The following is a 19390-nucleotide window of genomic DNA, read 5'->3' as shown; positions in this document are numbered from 1 at the left end:
GAGTCTTACCGCCACTTTGTCCTCCTGTTCTGGAACCAGGTCTTGACTTGTGCGTCTGTCATCTTCAGGGCCTTGGCCAGAGTAGCTCGCTCAGCAGAAGCCAGATATTTCTGCCGGTGAAAGCGTTTCTCGAGCTCACAGATCTGCACCCGGCTGAAAGATGTCCTGGGCTTTTTCCTCTTTGGGGGCGTCCGGTTTTGATAAGGGTGACCAATCCTCCGGGTCACTGAAAACGGTGACAGGGCAGCTGCCGAAAATGAACACATATCCTTAAGGGCTGATTATGACATGGTGCCAGCGTGGGGTGGGGGAACAATGCGTCAAAGAAGAAGAAATTATTTTTTTCCCCTGATTCATAATGTTACATTTTGTGAGTATTTTCCCAGTAATGTTCTGCATTACATATGCATAAAATTAGAAAGAGAATCATTCCACACACATTCTGGGAAGCACTCCACATGGTGTACTGTATCTGAACATGAATGTTTTCAACATTAAAAGAGGGAAACATAGATAGCTGTCTGCAGGAGGAATTCGTTCAGGTCATCATTAGGACAGAGGAAGAAAAAACACGGCTAACACACCATTCCAGCTTCTGCTTCAATGCCACAGAGCAAAGCTCCCAGGAGCATAAAGAAGAGAAAAGGGCAGAAGAGTAAATTCACCTCCAGTCACTTCAGGAGCAGGGTAATTATTACAAATAAATTAAACTAGAATAAGAATAAAATAAAAGAAGAGAACAGGAAGACAACTTAAATGTTACAGGAAAACCTTCCAAGCTTTTACTCCAGATTAGAATTTGTTGAATATTTTCAAAAAGTATGAATAGGTCAGTGAAAGTCAAAATACAGTAGGTATGGAAAACGGGTAATAAATTAATGCTATATTTTTTTTTTGTTTGAACATAATGTTGAGGTTTAAAATGGACTCTTTAAATGGACTTAATATGGATTTTCAAAGAGGAAATTGTAGATGGAATCAAGAGGATTCAAAAGCAGTCCTCACAGTGTGACAGAAAACTCACAGTGATGGTGACCCATAAAGACATCCGCCATTACTTTTTCGATGGAAGGAAGCACTTTTTTTGCAGATTTTTTGTAATGGACGGGAAGTAACCCATTGCTTCGGGCTGTGTTACAAAAAATGTATGCTTTCCCTAACTGCGATTTCTCACAGACAGGGGCCTCAGAGGACAAATGTGTGCAGCTCCCGTTTCCGCACACAACTGAGTCTCCCCAATTGTATTCTCTGGGAGGAGACACAGCCATCCAGGGGAAATTTAAACTCACCTGGGCAGCCACCCTTGAGAAATGGAAAGTCCAATAGCGGACTGTCTCCAAAAGCAAGATCTGGGTAATAGTGTTTGGTTAAAATGTCCACAGAACCCCAGGTGGATGCCCTGCCGATCTCCCCTTCTGGAACAGAGTGGAGGCTAGCCAGGGACGTAGCCACTGTTCTTGCAGAGTGGCCTCCGACTGGTCCTTCCACAGTCTGATCCGCTAAGGAATAACAGAGGGAGATACAGTCAGCCACCCACTGGGAGGTCTGTGGCCTGGGTAATGGTTCCTATTGACCCGACTGACTGTATGGAATGAGGTGACGCTGATCTGTGAAACAATGCGCTGGTTTTAAATGCACTTTTTTTTTACCTTTTTTGTAAGATGTGAGGATATGACCTGCGTTTGTGTTATTGCACGTTATGACTGTTCAATGAAAAAAGAAAAGGAATCCAAAGAAAGAGAACGTGTCCTTTAATGAATCGCTAAGCCTTTCTCTCTCATCTTCCCTCTTTCTTTCTCTCTAGACAGATAATCGTATTTTTAACGATGCCCAGCTCAAATTCTTAACAGCAGACTTACAGTAAAAAGGGTCAACACATTCTGTAATTTTCCTTTTTAGGAACACATAACTCAGAGATATTAATTGATATGTTTTCCAATAACTGCATAATTATACAGAGAAAGCATGTTTTTATACATTTCTCTGCATTAGACCTTTGTGCATTAGTGTACTGAAAACATTAAACACTTTGAAGAACACTATAGTATAACACTCGAGTCCATCCATTTTCTAACCACTTTATCCAATTCAAGGGAAATGGCAGGGGAGCCACAGCCTATCCCAGCAAGCAATGGGCACATGGCCTGGACAGGACACCAGTCGCAGGGCTCACACCTGGGATCATTTTTTCCAGAAGCCAAATAATCTACCATTATGTTTTTGGGCTGTGGAAGGAAACCAGAGCACCTGGAGGAAACCCACACAGACACAGAGAGAACATGCAAACTCCACACAGACAGCACCCCAGGAACTGAACCCAGGACCTCAGTGCTTCAAGGCAGCAATTCTGGCCTCTAAGCAACTAAAAATGCAACTTCCTTTTTTTGTTTGTTTGTTTGTTTGTTTTTTCTTTATGCAAGGTTCAAATGAGCAATTTGTTTGTAGAGAAATATACTGTAAATGTGAAATCCAAAATAAGTTACATTCACTGCAATGCCTGTAGTCTTCCAAACGAATCTAAAAAAGAATATTCTTCTGCTACAGCTGCTCTGGCTCTGGTCCTCTCTGTGTTAAAATTGCGTTCAAGGGAAAATAAGGCTCCTAATCTGTTGTGTTGTGTTCTTCTGCTGATATGAAGCCACAAGGAGCAATGGGAGATGAGTGCATGAGACGATGAACAATGTATCTGCTGTTTAAGTAGAGCACCAGGAGCTACAAGGCATGGAAAAACATCTGTGATTGTGCCCCTAAGGAACATCTGCATTGTAATGACAAATTGATGCTTTGTGAGTTTGAATGCTGTTCCATCACATTCAATGAAAGCACTACAAGTTATCTGCACTAAAGAGGCTTTAGGGGTTGATACAAAATAAGCAACTCTTTTGGCACTTAAATCAACATTATTAAAAGTATTCTGTGACACCAGATGATATGCAACATTATCCTGTGCCTAGAACAGACATATTTGGTGACTCACATTATAAAAAAGATACTGCCGAAAACCATTTTGTCTTGCAAGCATACACTTAAGAGTCCTATCAATAAAACAAAGAAATTAGATACAATGAATGATGGATGTGAATATGAATTCATAGAGTGCATATTCTTAAAAAGCCATAATCCTTACTGATGCTTCCCTTTAGACAGACAGACAAAAATACGGAGAGACAGAGAGGAATCTCAAACAGTTCTAATAAAAAATTGTCTGCTTGTTAGGTTACAAGAATTGAGAAATTGTCATTACTGCTTTGGGTTGCAGGATCTGCTGGCTTGGATTTTCACTTCCAAACTGAGATTACATCATATGAAACTTCTAATTCTAGAGCATATGGGTATACAACATATCAGCTTCAATAAGATATAATCATGTGTTTGTGCAATTCAGATAATCCACCCTTAACATGACAAACTAAAATATATTAATTTCTTTCATCTCAGTAATTTAGTTTTAAGTCTAATGATCTATGAATAGAGAGCAATACCGGCGTGTATGATGGGACAAAAAAGGGCAAATAAATAAAGGAATAAAGGCTCCATGAACTTTAAAACAAGTTTTAATCCTTTCCATGCGAGTATAAGGACATTTATAGAAACCTGGTAATTCAGAACTTGATTTTAAAAGGAACTATTTTCTGTTAAAAGTTAATTAAGATGGAGATGAATACGTGGAATTGTGAACGCACACAAAATAAAGAGAAGTGTGTGACAATACGTGAAGTAAAATATTAATGTTTAATCTTAAACACCAGAGGCAATATGCAAAACAATGTCAACCAGCAAATCCTATTTGTAAATAATTTACCACGCTTACACCTTGAGCGTTTTGTTTTTAAAAATATGAATATGCTCTTGCAGCTGTGTTAATCATGTCCCACTGTGTTTATCACTGCTTTGTAAATCAGTTTAGTCCCCAAAGAAGATCTGCCTTCAAGACTGCTTTGCATTTTGTGCTTGGGTTGTGGTTGACTGTGCTGACTACAGATAAGGACAGTGCATTCTGTTAATCTGCTAGAGTAAGGAAGAGGGGTACCTTGAGCTTTTCATGTGATCCTCAGTTTCTTTGATGTTATGGTAGCAAAGGCAGTGCTGTTGCAATGTTTTTTTTTCTCTGACTGTCCTCGTGAACATCTGTGAAAGCAGTGATATCACTGCAAAGCACAGAGAGCTAAGACAGACTGTGCTGTGTACCACAGGCCAGCGAAATAACTGCTTTGCAGATGCAGGATAAACAGTGAGACAATCTCACAGATCACCTTGGTAAGCTGTTGCAAAGGTACCACTGCCATTTTCACGGCTCAGTTTTGCAAAGGCTATAAATGAGCAGACTAAAGCCTCAAGTAAAACAGCAGGATTAGTAATGTGGCATGCAATCCAATTGGCCATTCCTCCATCTCCATTTAAATCTTATTCAACAATTGCTGCGTAGCTTCCGCATTCTAACGAAGACAAAACTCTTCATTAAGAAGGGTCACAAGTTAGACGAAGCCATTTGGCCCATTTTCAGTCATTTCATGAAAAAACGGGGTATTGGCTTTTACAAAATGGCTGGGTAGCTTGTTCCAGACTCCACAACCCTTAAGGCAAAGAAGCCCCTCTTGTCCTCTGTTATAAATCCATTTCCACATAGTTTCCCTTTGTGCCCTCAGATTCATGTTTCACTGTTGATACTGAAGAAGTCCAGTGGGTTGACAAAGTGCCTTTGTGGATTTTGAATACTGGTTTTAGGTCCCCTCTTAGTTTGCTTTGTTCCAGACTAGAAAGGTTGAGGTCCTTCAGCTTCTCAGTGTAGAACATTCTCTGAAGCCTCCCAGTGTATCTGGTTGCTCAGCTCTAGACCGATTCCAGAATAGTGATATCTCATGTATAATGTGGTGACCAAAATTGTACACAATACACTGAGGCTCTACTGGTGCATTAGTTTTAACATAATATCCCTTGATTTTAACTGTGCATCCTAGCATTTTGTTTGCCTTTTATAATTGCTTCCACACGTTATCTACAAAATGGAAATGACATGTCGACATGAACACCTAAGTCTTTTTCAGAAGTATCCACATCTAGATCAGTGTTTCCCATTTTGTATTTCTAATTTGTTTTTACTACCTGCATGCAAAATCCTGTGCTATTCTATATTGAACATCATCTTCAATTAAAAAAATATAGTCTTGAATTGTATCTCATTTCTTTTTGAATTTCAATTGCTTTGACAATTTTATTGTCCCACAGATAATGAACCCGTGATTAGCCTGCATTGTTTACGTGGCTATTTTACTCTGACAAAAATAACAGGACATAATTTGTTAATTTAGTGGGAAACACGGTAAAATCTCAAACACGGACGACTACCTCAGAGGTTAAGCAAGATTGCTGCAAGTACAACATTGTGTAGTCCTAAAAGAAGGATCAGCATTCAGCATTAAATATTATTTGTTCACTTCTGTTACTGTTTCTTGTTACTGTTACTGATCTTGTTTTCATTTCATGCAGTCCTCTGCTCCCATCATGAAAGCAAGTTATTAAAACCCAAGTGGAATTACATTTGAGAACAAAAACCTTACAAAAATAACTAGAACCAGAGAAGAGAAAGGACAGTCACACAATCCAAAACAACAACAGGATTCTTGATGGGTTTTACTACTGTGTAGTTAAGCTCAAAATAATCAACCAAATTTAACAAAACATTAAATAACAAACACATAAAAAGATAACTAGATTGATAGTCATATTGTACTGCATCTCAAAATAGCATTTTAATTGACAATAAAAATATTTTTTGTTTTTTTTATCTCCAGCATATAACCAAATCTTTGTATAATATTCAGTGGTAGTTTACATTTCAGATTTAATATTTAGAAAATTTGATACTTCCCTCTGAATTGCCGTTTATGGACATTTTAGAGTGCCACTCTATGAAAACCTTGTTCATCCATGATGCCAGTATTAAAATTTAAAAATGGCTTTCTTATGTGGGTTGTTTCTGCAAATATATAAACAGCCAAATTAAAGAGGAAAGGAAACAATCTCTCTGCTAATGGGATAAATTAAGCAATGTCAAAATGATAAAACAAGAGCCAGATAAGAACCATATCCATATTCTCACATAAAACCTTATTTCACTAGGAATCTGTTTTCCTTTGAACTGCATGTGATATTTGAGTCCTGTTGCTCACAAGGGGAAGAAATGCATACTTAGACATGAATCACTTATTAGTATGCCATTATCACAAGCCCAAACGAGCATTAACACCACAGTACTGTGTTTAACAGGAAATAAAGCTCCTATCTCCAAATCACTTTGGGACTTCACACAGAGAATACTAAACGATCCTTATAAGTAATAAAATTTAGTATCAGCATATCAAAAAATAAATGCTGCCTCAGAGAAATTTCAGCCTATAACAAAATCATTTATACTTAATAACACTTTTCTGCGACAGGACCTGCTTCCCCCATTGCGAATATTACCTTTGGTGCAATCTAATAAATATATCTGTAAAAGATTCAAAAGGGGATATTGAATAATACCAGCAACATCTATTGCTATTTATTATACAGTCAGAAGGATCCCAGCTTTATGAAACCGTCACTCTGTCATCCATCTGAAATCAAGCTGGAATTAAACAAAGAGCTTCACGAAACAGAAGAAACTTGCAAATTGAACAATTTAAATGATGAAATTCAACTTTTAAGAAGTACTTATTTATCTGACTTACTCTGTGGTACAGACTTGACGTATTTAGTCTTTGGGATGTATTTTGCAGGAATGCGGACCGAGTCATGTTTTCATCTCATGTGCACTGAGGCATGACGCTGTGAGTGGAGACTGGTGCCTTGTAATCTCATGAAGAACCAGCTGCCGAGCAGGAACATTCTGGATGACTCCCTGCCGCCCGTGGAAGAAACACTGTGGGCTCAGGTGATGGACATGGCAGTGAAAAACAATCTTCAGTGGGTCTGACTCAACGATATCCTTAACCAATTCAGAGATAAACACTGAGCCATCAGCATGGGTCAGTCACTGAGCCAGTTAAGTACAATACGCAACAGCCTCCACCTAATCAAAGCAAGAGGTAATATACATGTATGATATTCCCAACTTTCAGTTTAACCGATCTCAACTGCTCCTCAAAAGTACGCCATGACCTTTTGATAAGCACCGAAAATGTGACAATGTCTCTTGCACCATTCACACTACTGGGAGGTGACAAGTCCTAAACGAAGTGCATTTGAAATATTTGCCACCTTTCCCACTGTTACAACTTGACTCTTCGTCAAACTTTATTTTTTAATAAATTCGCAAGAATCCACCTTTCGATTCCTTCCACTGTCGAAGAGGTAGAGTTGATTACATTTTGTTCTGTCTTTGTCCTACCCATACGATATTTAGACACTCTTCCTCTCAAATAAAAATGGTCATTTCATAACATCTTTTATTAAAGGGATCATTACAATCCAGCGGCAACAAGTACCTACTGTCTTCATCGATCAACATTTGGGACTTTTGGGAATCTCTCGAAATCATAGCATGATTCTGTTTTTTGAGACACTCGCTAGTCCACCTGAGCTTTTTATCATACACATCCACACCATGTTATTTGAGGAGTGAGGCTCACTTACATCTATATTTCAACTTTGCAAACTGCTGAATAATCAATTAATGTGCAGTTTTCAGCACCATTATTTCTGTTCGGGTATGTCTGCGCTGCGGTTATGCTGGAATCGTTAATTCGCCCCCATCTTATGCTCCCTGTGCTGTTCTTGCTGTGACATTTGTGGTGTACTTCACAAATGGAATTTTATACGAGCAGAAGCAGTTTGGATACTTAGAACCTCTTTACATTGTTCATCACAAATTCAACAATCTACTCTATTTCCTTTGTCTTTCTCTCTTCTCTCTGTCCATTCCACATTGATGAGCTCTCTTTGACTGCTTACCTTGACTAAATAACATGAAGCAGAATTAAAAGACTCTTCAGACATTCTGTTTCTAATACTGAAAGGTGTCACAGGAATTTAATTTGTACACATTTCCTAATTCTTATCTCTGTCTTCTGATATTAATATAATACAGCCAGTTTCAGGAACTAAACCCAACACATTTTACAGGTGACTGTAAATATAGTTGATAAGTGTATTAACTTTTAAACATATTTTCCGTGTGCATCAGTTGATATGGTAAATCCTCTAATGAATAATTAATAAGAAAACGTCCAGCATTTTGAATATTTAATGGTGAAAAATCTATATGGCTCTTCATTTTCATCTCTGTAAATGTGTAATGTGAAAAAGGTTAACTCACAGTCATTATACTAAAATAGATCAAAATTAATGATTGTACATTGAAAATATACACTTATATGTTTTCTGTAAGTTGAGAGTAGCACCTTATGATGTCAATATGTACTTACGCATTTTATGCAGTTTTTAGCTTTAGATTAATTTTTCTTGAATAATAATGTTTTGATATACATTTCACAACAGGATTGCTTTTTTAAAACTGCAATATTACCATTTCTTAATTGTACTTCAACAGTTCATTTATCATTTTGTTTGAAGTGTTTAAATGTGATCATTATTTAAAACAAATACTAGGAGAGAAATTCAATTCATGAAATTCTAGAACAGTGGAGAAAACAATGTTTCTTTTACATACAACTTTCATTTAAATCCATTTTCCTTTTGGAACTACAATCAAGTGAACATGCTGTCTTGCAAATTGTTTGAGAATGAAAAGACAAAAGAAGAACAGTCTTGAAGAAAAATGCTCTAAGGGATCATAATTATTGTTCAAAAAATGCTCAAATGGTGAACGCTCAAATGGGCAATGTAATTAGTGGAGTACCACAGGGGTCTATCCTAGGACCACTACTGTTCCAATTTGGTATTAAAAATATACATACTAGCATAGTAAGTAAACTAGGCAGGATTGTAGCTTATTCCAAACCAGGACGATTAGCAAACGCAGTAGAAGCAGTAAATGAAATTCAAAAATATTTTGATAAAATTCAAGACTTGGCAGGCCAGGATCTAACCTGGCAGACTATGTTTGATGTAAACAAGTGCAGGGTTTTGCATGCAGATGACAAAAACATAGACTATAAATACAAAATTGGAGATAGGGAGACAGAAGAGGCTACTTATAAAACTTAGGTGTTTATGTTGACACATCATTTACATCTCCTAGACAATGTGGGGAAGCAACAGAAAGGCAGACAAAATGCTTATATAGGGGAAATACTTAAAACCTAGAAATGAAATCGAAGGATGTTATGTTAAAATAGGATGTGAAGTTAGACCACGTTAGGTTGTTGTCTACCATTTCGTCACCATGTTAGAAGAAAGACACTGCTGCTCTGGAATCACTTCAGAGAAAGGCAAGCAGATACATTCGGGGGCAGGAGCGTCCTACACAGACAGCCTGAAAGAACTGAACCTTTTTAGTCTTGAAACGAGATGATGATGAGGGGACCAGATACAAGCATTCAAAATCCTCGAAGACGTTCACAATCAACCTAGCGGACTTCAGAATGAACAGAGAAGCACAAACCACTGGGCACAAGTGGAAACTATGTGGAACAGGCGCAGATTTACCCAAAGGGTTGTGGGAGAGTGGGACAAGCTATTGAGCCAGGTTATTGAAGCCGATACTCTTCCGTGAAATGAATAGATGAGATTCTTGGATCGAATAACTAATAACTGCCAAACAAAATGCCTCCTCTCATTTGTAACTATGTTATGTTCTTTTGACAATAATGCAATTACCATACAAGGAACTGAATTACAATAATCGTAAAGCAGAATGGTTGCAAAAGATCTACTATTGCTTGAAAAGCAGAATGTTTAACTTTATGCAAAATCTATTGAGACAATGCATTAGCATGCTAAATATGTTAAATACTCTGCTAGAAATGACACATTTGTCACTGCTGATCCATTTTTTTTCTTTAATTTCACATGATATATTGTATTTTCATTTGTATTTTTACTTACAAAAAATAAAACTTACTACAGGTCTGTAGGAAATTGGTGTGATTTATACTGGACATGTACAAGGTGAACTGTAATGATTCTTCATCACATTCAAACAATGTCTGTTGCTTGTACTGTAACTCTTAGCCTTTAAAACATGCTGTATATTAGCAAGGTTTAAAGAGCAGACACATGCGCCAGTGGCCTGCCATAATACATACTGTACTGTACATTTCTCTCTTAGACTGCATAATGCTTTTGATATTTAATCATTTAATAAGAGGGGGCCATTCAGTGACACAACCCTTAAACCCAGGGAAAACATGCAAGATCAGTTAATTCCTCTTTTGTATGTGTTAAGTTGTGGCAGTCATTAACATGTACAGTAAATATGTATATGCCTTACCCACTTTTACAGAAAGCACCAGAATCCTGCTGCAAGTGAGCAGAAGCCTCCATTTGAGAATAGAACTGGAACCAGAGAGAAGGTGTGAATAATGTATAGAGTTGCCCTTTACCATGAATGTACACTTCGTGTAAAAGACGAGAGCAATCTGGTCTGAGGCATGACCGGCTGTCCCAGGCGCTAGACTTCTTTAGACAGGCGGGACTCTTTAGTTGCAGTCACTCCAGGATGGCTCTCATTTCTGATTTTCATCTTTGGAGAATGACATCAGAGATATGGCCTGGCCTCACTCCCCTTCCCTCTTTGCTTTCCACGCACGCTGTGAGCAGGGGCTCTTCTTGGCAAAAACCAAATGTGCCCTCCTTGAGGAATATTGGCATAAGTTGGCATAAGCTGGCAGAGGCTGACCTGGCGATATCTTGCCGTGTGAGGCAAAAAATCGTGTTTCTTTGCAGGGCAACAGTGACCCTTCAGTGGCTGAAATCATCTGCATCACTGAGCTGGAGAAAGTGCCTCGGTTTCCTGTGGAATCATGACTGTTGGCTCTTACGCACACCTGTTCATGTTGAGCAGATGATCACTGTGTTTTTTTCAGTTTTGGATACCCATTACCTAAACTGACAGAATGCGTTTAAAGACAAAGGCAAACTGACAAGTACCGTATACAGCAATCACACTATTAAACATTTGGCAATAACCAACGGAAACGTATGCAGAGCCTTGAATGCTGCTTGCAGCTTTCTTCCAAAATCTCATTGGCTCACTTTATAATCCCTTTAAGTCCATTAGCTGCAAACCACCTCCATCTTGCCCAGCTGTTTACACTGAGCCATCCTTTAGTTCATATCAGTTCTTACTTGAAATTGAAATTGTAAATATGTGCTTGTCACGCCAGTGGAACAGACTGTTGGAATATCAGTCTGTTGTTTGTTTATACCAGCCCTCAGTAGTATATGAAAAAAGGTTAATTTAATATAAAATAAAGATCTGTGAGGAAGTACTTCATCCATTGTATCTTTTTTTTATTTTAGGGAAATAATGAATATGGAGACAACAGGCTATTTGATCATTGGTGCCTCTATCATTCCATTTTTATAAAAGCACTTGCAACAAACACTTCATCTTAAAATTCATATAAATAAAGACTTTGGCATTGAACATTTTTGCTACTTTTCTAGAAAGCAAAATAACTGGCATGTCCAAAACAAGATTACGAGTTGGAGCCAAATTGATTTTGCAAAACAAAGGTGCTAAGAAAGCCTAGATTTTGGTCATTCACTTCCTTTGATTAGCTGTCAGCGGCAGCTGACAGTTAAAAAAAAGTAAGATTAACAGGAACTTTTCAAAGCAAAAATGGGTATTTTTGCTTTGAAAAGTTCCTGTTAATCTTACTTTTTTTTTACTGTCAGAATCAGTTCCTGAAATCACACAAGTAGCTATAGGAGCTGCTCCACGTCTTCAGACATCTTTATGAACACCCCTTTAAAGGTTAAAAGGCTGCCAGACTGATATTATCCTTGGCACTTACTGTACATTCACAATTCTGTGAAGGTTTGTAAAATCAACATTGCATTAAAAGCACCTAGTGGTTTGGATTTGTGTTGATTGCTTATTTGTCATGGTGCAACTAGTCTTTCCCACAATACTCCCTATAGGCAAAGAAACAAACGTTCATACTTGTTGTTTTGCATTTCTGACTGCGCAATTGCCTCAGCTCTTGTACAACAAGCGAAAAGACTTTATCCTGAAAGCGAAAAGGTTTTGGTCGTCATCTATAAATTCAAATAAAGTGAGATACTAAATTGAAATACTGTGTATTATATTTTTGGCATGATGACGATGATTATTTTCCTCTGATTATTACTACTGTTGTTTTTGTTCTAGTCATATTTTGATATTTACTCTGCTTTAGAAGCAGGAGAAAATGCGTGTCTGCAACCTACAGCAGTGTTATATTATATTCTGTAGGCTTTTTTCGATTAAAGAGTAAAGAAACCTTCATGAGCCTTATTCTTAACTGCTACTGAATTCTAGGCCTCCGTATGCTAACACTCATTCTAACAGATACAGTGGATACAGGGGAGAGAACAGACCATCTCTGTCCTTCTCAGGCCGACGACTAAATTGTGGACGATTAGCTAAAGTGACAAAAATCACACCGATCGCTCTCTAACGACAGATATGTACAGTACGAGCGCCCAACTAGAAGTACTTTTCCGTTCCCCCCCCAAAAAAAAAACTAATTATGCAGGGTTCCCTAAGGGCACTTAATAATGCTTCACGGGCCTAAATTAAACTCCTAGTTTAGCTGGAGCGCTCACACTCTAATTAGCATTTAATATTATTTTTAATAAATATAACTCAGGTGCGCGTCTCCTTTCCCGACCCGATGCAGGAGTTTCGCTGATGGCCCTACTGCCACAGTCATCTGCAGCCACTGGAGCAGATGGCGTCCGCACCTCAGGCAGCCCGACAGTGAGATAATAAGAGGAATTACCTGGCACTACTTACTGTCAATGACTTCCCAGGATATTAGGCTGTTTTTTTTTATCACTGCTATCAAAACGACTCTTACCTTATTTATCACTGGACTCAAATATTTTAATGGAAATGAAATGTATCATTGTCGCCGCAACTTTTTAAAAACGGTTTCTCACAAAACATATCGGAATAGGCAAAGAGCAGCGGGCTCTGATTTCCTAGAATGCTTTGGCTGTATTGAAAGAATATTTGTGGTAATGTGGGCGACCGAACTGAAAGAGGACTGTATAAACCTCAAGTCGCAATTTTCGGAATTTCGGAATGTTCTCTTAGCGATCACTATTATTCCTAGCCCCGTGTAGTAACGTTACACATTCAGTCTTCAGCTGGGAAGCGCGCGTCTTTGCTCCGAACACATTCTGCAGTTTATCCTAATTGAATTGACAACGGCGAACAAACGTCTCAGCCAAGCACATCTATAAGCTTCACGTCCTGTACCGATGAGCGAATTTAAAATGTGTTGAATGGCCATGTAACACGTACTGTATGGTGCATTTGGATTTCTCTTCGCTTTTGATTTGAATTGTAAAAATGTTATCTTTGTCATAGATACTTTCAAAAATTAGAACTGTACAAATTTTCGATGAATTACTGAAGTTAAACTAAATCTCAAATTTCACCCCAATACCATTTATATATAATATTATTTTTTTACATTTCACTAGACTAAATGTACAATATTAGCTTCAAAGAGCATTACTGTAAACAACAAATGTATTATTTTATTTGATATTCAACCCTGGGGTACTTCTTTATTTTAAACAAAAGGTTGAATTTATTATTATTATTATTATTATTATTATTATTATTATTATTATTATTATTATTATTATTATTTAATAATAATGTCCGTTGAACTGGACAGAACCTCTATATTTAATTGTGGTGTGAATCTAATTGGAACAGTTCTACGTTAATGAGTTCTGTTGCCGGGTTTTTAAAAATACTAAAGCTAAAAACGGACGTTCACCTACTTTAATATTAGATGCAAAATGAAAAAACAAATGAACTACCTGAAAGGGAATACAAATACAAATACCCGAATGTCATCAGAAAACAATTTTAAAGAATTGTACGTAGAAATCACTGGAAATGCTCTTAAACAGGTTATTACTAGACTGCTAGGATTTTTCTACACACTGGATAAATATGAATCTCAACAATCCAACTATACCTGTTAATGATTAATGCAAAATTTAAATACATTAAGACGTATGGATAGAAGTAACTTTTTAAACGCAGTCTTAATCTATGGTTAAGAGATTTTTCAGAAATCAAACTGCAAACGACGTAACCACCAATAGAACAGGCCACCTGAAATAAAATAAAAATATTCAAACACGTAGATTATAATGCCTATAACTAGATTATATACATACATTTACATATAAACATTATGTACATTAACAGCACTTGTATATATACACATAAAACTAATTAGTTCGCTACAAATCATACCAATACTTTTATGACGGTCTAAGTTTCAGATTCTTTAGATCGTTTTACACACTGAACAAAATGGACTATATTCATAATTGTTGGAAACCGAGGAAAAAGTTTAAAAGCTAACATGTACAATGAAGAGACCTCTACATATTATGTCTAATCTCTGCAAGCCGGTGTTCCAGAAAAAAAAGGTTAGCTGTTTTATTTGAAGAATTTCTCAATTTCTTTGTAACAAATTTGAAGTACTGTACCCAGATCGTGTGCCTTGTATCACTTTACGGTAAATAAAACTCGTCCGTGATCCCTGAGCAATAGATATATATGTAGTATACCAATGTAGCTCAAATTAAATTGGTTACAAATCGCACAAAACAATGGCCGCATTATTAATCTTGAGCGGCCCACTGAAATCAACATCTGCACTCTTGTTAAACAGGTACAGTGCATTAACACTGCGAACACTTCAAGAGTGAATTGGAGTGCGTAGTGTTTTTAATAAAGTTTAATTTATAGAACTTATAAGTGTATTATGATGTTTTGGCATACATTCTTAAAATAATATAGCCATTTTTTACGTGTTAACAAGATCTTAAAACTGATGCGGAAACTTTAAACGTTTTAAATTCCATTATTTTAGGTTCACTCTCTTTCAAAATAACGAAGTAACCGGAGGACTGAATAAATTTACAGAAGTTTAATATTTTCATCTTCTTCATCACCAACAGCAGCATCGTACATCGGTCAAATATAGGTTTATAGTATAATTTCCTTAGCTTTAAATCATATATTAGTAACTGATTTCCGTTGAGTGCTATTTTTATTATATTTCCAATTTAGATTGCTTTGATTCGAAATATTTTGCATTTGTTAAACAGCCTGTGTTATAGTTGTGCCGATAGTTATGAGTAACTATCATCAATAACGTAGCTTGTGAAACAGAGAAGGCGACTCCGAGATGTCATTTACACGCAAAAACACAGGGCTGGTGCTTCCTGACAACAACAAAAAAAAGAGTCCAGTTCGCCCACCAGAACAACATGAATGTGTCTTCAGGCTTACCGCAGAAAAGCCGAGCCAAAACCAACTCACCTGTCAGCCTGTCTTTTGCAAATCGCCTGCTGCTCTCCATCCAGGGGAAGGTGAAATTCGGCACGTTGCCCATGCTGGGCACTGTCGGGACGGTGGGCACGCCGGCCGAGATGCCAGGCGGATGGGTCGGCGGGGGTGGATGGGGCGTTGGCGGTATGGGTCTGTGGGCTGGCACCCGGATTACCCCACCAGCGCCGCCGGGGTTGACGTTAACGTTCATGTTCATGCTGACATTCATGTTCATGTTCACATTGTAGGAGCCCGCAAGCCCTGCCGCCATGGAGCAGGCCGGGTTGTAGACGCTGTTGTAGCCGTTGGCGTAGACGTTAGAGGCCAGTTGGTAATCCGGTTCGGCGGTTCGGTTCGGCAGCATGCAGCTGCTGGGCTGGTCCGTGTTGTTCAGGATCTGATCGATCCCAAAACTGATAGGCTCGTGCTGCTGATGGGTTTGATTGACCTCTTCGATCCCCGTGTGTTCCATTTTTTTATGATGTTGTATATTTTTATAAATATATGTGGATGACTCTAGGAATGATCAAGACATATAATTATTTTTCTCGATGCTCTCAGAATTCCCCGGAAAATGATAAAACATTCCAAGACAAAAGGCTCAGAAAAGTTAGGCAAGGTGTTTCCTTTTATAGTATTAAGCCACTCTGCTTCTGCGATTTCTGTCGTGTGGCCATGAAGTACTGTACCGAATTATGTTAACTGATGCAAAACTCACTGTAAATAATCCATCGTGACGAACTATTTAGTCGTGTCCATCACAGAACACCAAAATCCACTCTGAATATGCACCTCAGAACGCGTAGTATTCAGATTCAGCATTTTCAAAACCGATAAAAATAGACATATACTTGAAAAGACTAACAAAAATATTAAGTTGAATAGAATTCAACACAACGTTTTTGAGAGGAAAAAAAAAACAAATCCGAAAACGAGCGCCAGTTTGCCGAGAGATAGCTTCTCCTGCACTGCAGCGTTTGCGAGAATTCAACGATCAGCTGAGCTCCACTAAACGTGGGAGATATTTACTGGTTCTGTGGAACTCCATCATGCCAAATGAAGACACAAAATAAACAGCTCATCTTTCTCCCATGAATATTAATTGGGACAGCGGCGACTGCGCTAGAGCACCGCTCCTCAAACTGATTTTGAGCAGGTGAGAAGCTCTTTCTCCCAAAACCCCAGGATTGACTCATTCATTGGCTGCTGGGTTCCGGGATGGGCTGGGTTTCTCAGTCGTCTCCCTTTCCTTAAAGCAACAGCACCCCATTTTCTCAAGGGCTGGTCTGAAATATGCCAAAGCAAAATCCAACACGAATCAAGCAAAGCTGTCATCCATCAGAGGCCTGCTTCTCCTGCGAAGGAACTCACCTTCACGTCTGCTTCACATAAACACGTGTGCATTGTTCTTCAACGCAATATTAACAAAAAGTAAGCATATTTCTTTTTATTCTAATTACCCTTCCTATTTTAGCTGAATTAAGTACTGGGATAGCTAGTATCTATACAGCGTTTGGTGAACGGAGCAGCTTTAAATGTAAATAGTTTACAATTCATCGATTAAGACCCCAGTCCTACCTGGGTTTATAAACTGTATAAACTACTAGGATGTGAATACTGGCCTCTCTGAAAGCTAACAGTTAGACAGAGCGCTAACATGATTAATAACCTGCTGCAGATGGAATTTAGCGCTGCATCTCCTAAGAATTTTACGTGGCTATTATGTGTCCTATACTTTTCAGAAATAAGTCTATGCGAGTACCGTTTGTCACGGATCGAAAACAATTTAAAAAGTCTTAATTAAGTTTGTTTCTTATTTTGAGTTGATTTCTGAGTGCTTGTTTTACTTTGATGCCTGTGGGTGGTTAGGGCAGGACTGGGGAGTCTTAGAAGTTGCTCTTATTTGTAATTTTGTCAAGTGCAGTAATTGTCATCAACGTCGTCATCATCATGATCATCATCGATCTACGGACATTTTACTTGTAAATATGAATTGCGATGAGAGTCAGAGAATCAAGACCTTGTGATGTGTGGTAAGAGTTTTTAAAATGGAATCAGTAAGTTTTAAATTATTATTTTATTATAATAGCTATTATATAGGTCCCAGCTCTCCCGCGACCGCTTTTTCCAAGCTGTTAGAAAATAGATGGATCTATGGATGGAATAATCACAATCTCTTCTAATAATAGGATAGTGTTTTAAAATCAAGTTTGAGCGCGAAAGAGACAAGCCAAGTTGAAGTTTTAGGGTAAAGATTACCGTCTCATTACCCCTTTAGGCTTAGCCAGGCTTAGATAGGACAAGCACTTATTGATTAGAATTAAAATATACATTGAGTGGATTCTGGAAAACTTAAACAATTAGACTTAATGGAAATGGTGCAAAGTTGTTGGTCAAATCCTATTTCTTTCAATAGTTAATATTTTAATCACCAATGAGTGGTGTAGTTATGTTTCCCCTCGTTATTTTTAATCCTCTTCCTTGATTGGAAGTGATTCAATCTATTCGTCCCCCAAATTTTATAACTGACCTAAATAGCATGTGCAGAAAAGTTATTTGCCCATTTGGCTTGAAGCTTTCTACAAAATTAAGACGGAGAAAAAAAAGTTTCATTCCATTTAAGCGATTGGCCAACAGCTGCGCTGATTGGCACTAGTAATTTAACCTTTCTCCGCCTAAAGCGTGAGGGAACGGGAGCTCAGTTTCAATTCAATAAAAATGAAAAATGGCTTATAATAAATCTGCAACACAGGGAAAACGAATTTAATATATCATCGTTTTATTACGCACTTATTTCAGGTTTTGCCCGAATAGAAGGTTTTCTCAGACGCTTGGGGTGGCTTGGGGAATGTATGAAAATCAATTGTGTGTATTCGAATCTATATTAATAATGAAGGTTGATTCATATTTCAGTTGTGATGGGAATGTGAAGCGGGTATAACATTTCCAAAATACGTGTCTACATTACTTAAACGTGATCGAATATATAGCATATTAATATTAGACTCGTAAAAGGATAAAGTGCCTGTACATGTTTTAGAATGATAAGAAAATAAAGAAAAACTCCGAACGGATTCTAAATGGATTTTAAGACGTCTTGCAGAAGAACGCAGTAGCTGTCATTAACTTTTAATATCCAACTGACATGTCTACAGCTCGCACTGTATCCAGCCTGTGCACCATTTACCTGTGAGCATTTCAACAACTTCAAACGAGACCAACACAATCTGACGTTTGAACAATAAATTACATATGTATAATTAGTTTTTATATGTCAATGTAAACTTAGCATCCTGTGTTGGCTATACACATAAAACTAGACAAAAATCAGGCTAAAGGACATAACGAGATATTGCATCCTGCACAGTACGTATCATCAGTGCCTGGAAATCAGAGCAATGATAAGAGCAAACACAACTCCAGCGCATGATAGAAAGTGAATAAAATCCAAGTATGTGGGATAGATATGAAATTCCCACTTACAACCAACGACAAACTGACAGAATAAGCAGCGTCCTCACTGCAAGATCCCTCACTGTAAATAACGCGGATTATTTTCCATAGTACTTATTATGGGAAACAATCTCGTCAGTACCATTTTATTTTGCTCACCTTCTTTTCATTTATTTTTCTATCTCCCTGACAGTAATTTTAGACTTATTTTTTATTAAGGTAATTCGTTTTTTTTCTTTACTTTGATGACATAATGAAATAATTGCTTTTATGATAAATGATCTGTCTGATTCTTTGCGCGGAATCTGGATCATTTAAAGCCGTTCCTAATTGTGTTCTTCTCAGGCAGTACGCCGTTATTGGGGTTTATTGAATTAAATTTCGAAAGAGCAAAACGATCCTTCACAGGACTTTCTGACGTTTCGGTTTCTAACGAGCTATTTTCGTCAACAGCGAATGCTAAATACTAATCAGATT

The 19390-nt window shown here is 37.7% G+C and overlaps 2 protein-coding genes across 5 annotated transcripts in view; one reads left to right on the top strand and one right to left on the bottom strand.

Annotated features, from left to right (window-relative positions):
• The window catches only part of tlx2 (T cell leukemia homeobox 2), a 29246-nt gene extending 12632 nt beyond the window's left edge, over positions 1–16614 (bottom strand). The window contains exons 1-3 of one of the 2 annotated variants that reach the window (XM_088638230.1): positions 15452–16614; positions 1290–1499; positions 10–247 (exon numbers count right to left, since the gene is read on the bottom strand). In XM_088638230.1, the coding sequence (XP_088494356.1) occupies positions 10–247; positions 1290–1499; positions 15452–15932 (929 nt within the window). In that variant the 5' untranslated portion in view covers positions 15933–16614. The remainder of the gene's footprint in view (positions 1–9; positions 248–1289; positions 1500–15451) is intronic. The other variant, XM_088638231.1, reaches the window with a different exon arrangement.
• Positions 16615–16676: 62 nt separating this feature from the next.
• LOC148678993 (uncharacterized) overlaps positions 16677–19390 on the top strand; it is a 44841-nt gene continuing 42127 nt past the window's right edge. For all 3 annotated transcript variants that reach the window (XR_015939955.1, XM_088638233.1, XM_088638232.1), the window contains exon 1: positions 16677–16891. The gene's annotated coding sequence lies outside the window, so the exon portion shown is untranslated. The remainder of the gene's footprint in view (positions 16892–19390) is intronic.

The sequence above is a fragment of the Lepisosteus platostomus genome, chromosome 1 (genome assembly GCF_059453375.1).
Source record: "Lepisosteus platostomus isolate fLepPlt1 chromosome 1, fLepPlt1.hap1, whole genome shotgun sequence".
Lineage (NCBI taxonomy): Eukaryota > Metazoa > Chordata > Actinopteri > Semionotiformes > Lepisosteidae > Lepisosteus > Lepisosteus platostomus.
This window is presented reverse-complemented; position numbering and strand designations above follow the sequence as displayed.